At 33.5% G+C, this 4701-nt stretch overlaps 1 protein-coding gene across 1 annotated transcript in view; it reads right to left on the bottom strand.

The window, feature by feature from the left end:
* Positions 1-4701, bottom strand: part of LOC106466856 — a 30087-nt gene that overhangs the window by 16301 nt on the left and 9085 nt on the right. Inside the window, exons 5-6 of the mRNA XM_013927157.2 lie at positions 3471-4344; positions 2240-3264 (exon numbers count right to left, since the gene is read on the bottom strand). Coding sequence (XP_013782611.1) covers positions 2240-3264; positions 3471-4344 — 1899 coding nt within the window. The remainder of the gene's footprint in view (positions 1-2239; positions 3265-3470; positions 4345-4701) is intronic.

The raw sequence follows: 4701 nt of genomic DNA, 5'->3' as shown, positions 1-4701 counted from the left end.
GTGGAAGGTGTTAAAGAGGACATCGACATGTTTTTTGCTTCAAAGCCAAGTGATTTCTTTAATCGGGGTATTAACAACCTGATTGTAAGATGGAAAAGCATCGTCGATAAGAAATGGAGACTATTTCATTTAATAAACGTTTTGTTTTGATATATAAGTTGTTCGGGTTTTTTCATCTAAAAAAAACGACATTAATTTCTTGACCTAATACTAATTCTGATTCTAATGAATTTTTTATACAGTTCTGGCCACTGGGTGGTATTACAATATGAGATTTATGTGAATGTATTTCCACGTGTATTGTAACTTTATGTAACAAGTATTTCTGCTAAGACTTTTTAGACATTATTTACTCAAATAACAAATCCATGTTTTAACTCCACCAAATATAATTCTAGGTAACAGCATGGAGCCAAAATAGGGTTTGTAGTTTGAGTAAATAATGTCTAAGGTATTTCCAGCCTTGTTTCATTCCTTTTTTACGGTCTCTATTTGCAGGTTTATAAATTCCTAATGTTTTGATTTATCTTTTAACTCTGTTACCCATGCACTGATTTTTTTTATTAAGTTTAGTGATTTTTTTCTCCTGTTTAGATACCAACTAGATACTGACTGTGTAACGGTCAAAAATAAAAATAATTACAATATGTTTGTTTGTTATTAAGCACAAAGCTACACATTGGGCTATCTTTACTCTGCCCACCACGGGTATCGAAACCAGTTTCTAGCTTTGTAAGTCCGCAGACATACCGCTGTGCCTGTGGATCTGTCCTTCATACTTGTGATTGCATGTTTTACACTGTATGAAGTAAATGATCTTGTGATCAAATAGTCAATAGCTACAGTAAATCATCATGAACTGTATCAGTTAGCTACTAGCTATGTTTATTATAATTACAGTGTATAAAGTTAGCTACCATATCAAGTACTCCTTTGCCCATAGTTGAGCATATAAAAATCCAACAAACAAAATAAATACAAAATTGGGAATTTAAAAACCTGCAAAAAAAGATCAAAAAATAGGGAGGAAACAAGGCTGGAGATATTGTACACTTAGGGAGTGTCTCAACAACCATAAATCTTCTATTAACACCAAAAAAGACCTCCCTGTTGCCCAGCATTTCAAACAACAGGGTCATTATATTAATGACGTGATTATTACTGAAACCAATTTCAAAAGTCAAGCTGATACAAAAATGGAAGAAGTATATTGTTACGATGCAGCTAGAGATTGTAATGGAAATTTGTTTGAGAACATAGCGAGATTTTATAGTTTCTGTGTAACTAAATTCTCTCTATATATAAGGCACAGCAATTGGCAAAATATATGCTTAGACTAAGACACGACCCCCACTAAGCACGTATAAACTTTAACCAGTAGAAAAGCAGCCTTTTAAAATAAATATACATCTCAAACATCGCTTTAAATAAACCTTTGTGCATTTTAAAGTAATTATTCGACGACTGTGTGTAATCAAATTTAATACTATGTGTATTGATTTTTTTTTTACTTCTTCACTTCATACAAAATATAGGGGTTGGTTCCCTAAAGACACCGATTGTATAGTGTACAAAGCATTGAATATTTACATGTTACAGTCATCTCATTTTCATCTATTATTGGCTGGTAATTTCTGTTTCACCCTATACTTAAGCTTTTTAAAAGAACACCAGATGTTTGTAAAAAAGCCTACTTCAAGGCGGTAATAATAGCGTCGCTTACACTAGAATTATGATGTTTTTTAGCTTATGTAAAATATAGAAGAAACAAATAGACTTTTCAATACCCCTACGAACAGGTTTGGGTACCAAGCCATTTTTGTTATAAACTGGCAAGAGAATAATAATAAGAAGAAAAAGAATTACAAACGAGCTGTTTTGAGCGGATTTTCATTTCTTTGTAGGTCTAACTATCATGGTTCACGATAGGTTATTTATTTAATGTACAAAAACCTGAATATTAATATATGTAGTTTTAAGTATATACATATGTGTATGTGTCCTGTTTTAAAATATGGGTTCTAATTAATGATGGTGGTTTCTATACCCAAGTAACTTTTTTCTTGCTGACGATAATTTTATACATTATGTGTTGTCTGAAATGACACTGGTATTATTGTGATGTTTAAAACATAAGTTAATTATGCATCATTGTTGATTTATCATAAAATAATAAATTACGTCCAGATTTCTGAAGAGTTTAAAATTTTAGACTTGAAAAATATCTAACATAACAAACCTGAACCACTGACGTTCCTTTCTCCGGTGTGTTTCTACTATTATTTATTGGAAAAGGGCTCTCACAGACTGACGCACATCGTTCTAAAGGTCGAACCCTAAACCTGAGGTTACTATACCCAGGGGAATGTGCCTCTTTTCTGAGGTACAAGTAAGAATCTGAAACGTTTCGACGAATTGTTGTATGTGGAATTGAGGTTCTCACGTAAGAACGTTTATTTTGTATGTGTGTCTTTTGTGGTTTCAAACTTTGACAAGAATCACTAACCACCGTTTTTTCTTTTGCCATCTTTTCACGTTGATTCAATAAAATAAAGGGCTTAATTACTGTAAGCTCGTTATGTGACTTATTACTAAGCTGTTCAATATTTTCGTTACTCTTTGCTTGTAGTTGGGTGTCAAGCTTTGCACTTTCCTCGCCTGTTTTGCAACGATTATCAACCAACATTTCACCATAACAGTGTGATATGGTACTTGTTTTTTCATTTTTCTGAGCTAAATGGGTATTAATTGTTTCAAATTCTTGAATACGACTAGTTCTTTCCCAGACTGTGCCCTTCTGAGGATTTTTCTCATTTTTTGGTGAAGACATGTTACAAATAGAACGTGTTTCCTTGGCCACATCTCCTTCATGAGTGCAAGAGATCAGTGAATCTTTGTTTTCAATTATACACTTTGCCCGGCTTATCGAAGACCCAGTGCCATCAACATCCAAGAACGGAGGTTTTCGAAACTGGAACGAACAAAGCCCACTGTCCGAGGAAGAAGCCATTTCTCCATCTTTTTTTACAGACATTTTTTGCTGTACAGCTGGAAAACTTAGATTCATCGTCTTTACAAGGTGTTCGGTTTCATTAAATGAAACCGATTTCATATCGTGTATATTAAACTTCTGGTCTTCGTTTATCTCTATTTGAATATCACTGGACATAGTGGAGTATCCTTCGTCTTTACAAACGTGGTCATTATCAACATTTGGTTTGTTGTTCTCATCGGAGTGAAGTAAGCCGTGAACCCTAATAGTATCTGAAAAGAAAGATTAAAAGTATCATGAACAAAGTGTACATTTATGGACCCAGATGTTTTGGAGCTATAACAGTGACCCAAAGAAATTTAATTTTTAATCATCAGAAACAGGCATACAAAGTTTAAATGAATGCAATGAGATTTCAATATCTAAACATTTTATATGCTTGTGATTAGATTAAAGGTTTTGAGATAAAACTCCTTACCTATCATCAAATGAGAATTATTTGTCATATCAGAGTCATTGTTAGAGTGAATTCTTCGAACAACAGTATTTGTGTTATTTTCTTCTGAGAGATTGCTCACACCAACAGGTTGTAAGGCAGATGATTTTCGAAGAGTTTCTTGCTTGGAATAACTAGGTTTGTTGCATAGAAAGTTTTCACTGGATTTGGACGGACTAGATGTTTCTTTTAATTTTCCAGAAACATGGAATCCATGATCCAGATTTGAGCAAGGCGGTATTACACTTTTAAGTTGCAGGTTTCTTTCAGCTTCTAAAACAGAATTGCCAACAAGCGTGGAAATGCTAGATGAAGAATGTGGAAGATCTTTACAATTAAAAGAGAGCTGGGAATCCTTACTGAAGACTTGACCTATTTGATTCATCGAATGAGTAAACCTAGCGACAATGTTTTGAACTGTTCTATGGCTAGGCACAGTGAGCTTATTGGGAGAGATCAGTGGAGATAAATTGTCAATACTAAGAAGCTCTTTCTCAGTCATTGGTTTAGTTATTGTGTGACTACTAACACCAATATCCTTGGAATGTTGGACAACTTCCTTTTCCTTTTGTTTTCCTACTTGCACAACGTTTGCACCCTTAGTAACTGTTGTTTCGGGATTGTTCAAGCAACCAAAGTTCATAGTTTTTCCCCTGTCAAATTCTTTATCGAAACTCCTTGAAAATTCATTTTGCTGACTACAAGTAGACTTAAAACGTTGATGGCTAGAAGGAGTGCTGGGCAGAAATTCAGTCAAACAGAAACTTTTGGATTCATTTATAGATGCTTCTAGTGGAGATTCGTTACTGTCTGGATTCGTCGAAGCGATTTGGGAAAATTCTGATTGGAAGCCCATCTGGGAGGAAAATACATGAACAATAAAAAAATCATCTCTAATAAACTATCTTTAATTTATTATGTAATTGTTAACTCTAATCTAAATTGACCAGTTTTTACGAAGTCATTGAAGTTACTTTTCTAAAGTATACGTGTTGATATATATGCTAATAATTGTAACTTGTTTTTAAAATAATTATTGAAGACATACGTTACTAAAATCATGTAGTATATTTTCCGACTTTAATATGTCAAATGTAAGGAACAAAAGCGTCAAATGTGTTGAAAACATTATTTCCTATATATACACAGCGTGGTCACAAGTAAATAGACACCACCTTTTCAGAAAAAATGAAATTTTTCAGTCATATTCACA

The sequence above is a fragment of the Limulus polyphemus genome, unplaced genomic scaffold (genome assembly GCF_000517525.1).
Source record: "Limulus polyphemus unplaced genomic scaffold, Limulus_polyphemus-2.1.2 Scaffold2400, whole genome shotgun sequence".
In the NCBI taxonomy this organism is placed as follows: domain Eukaryota; kingdom Metazoa; phylum Arthropoda; class Merostomata; order Xiphosura; family Limulidae; genus Limulus; species Limulus polyphemus.
The sequence above is the reverse complement of the archived record's forward strand: the minus strand, read 5'-3'. Positions and strand labels throughout refer to the sequence as shown.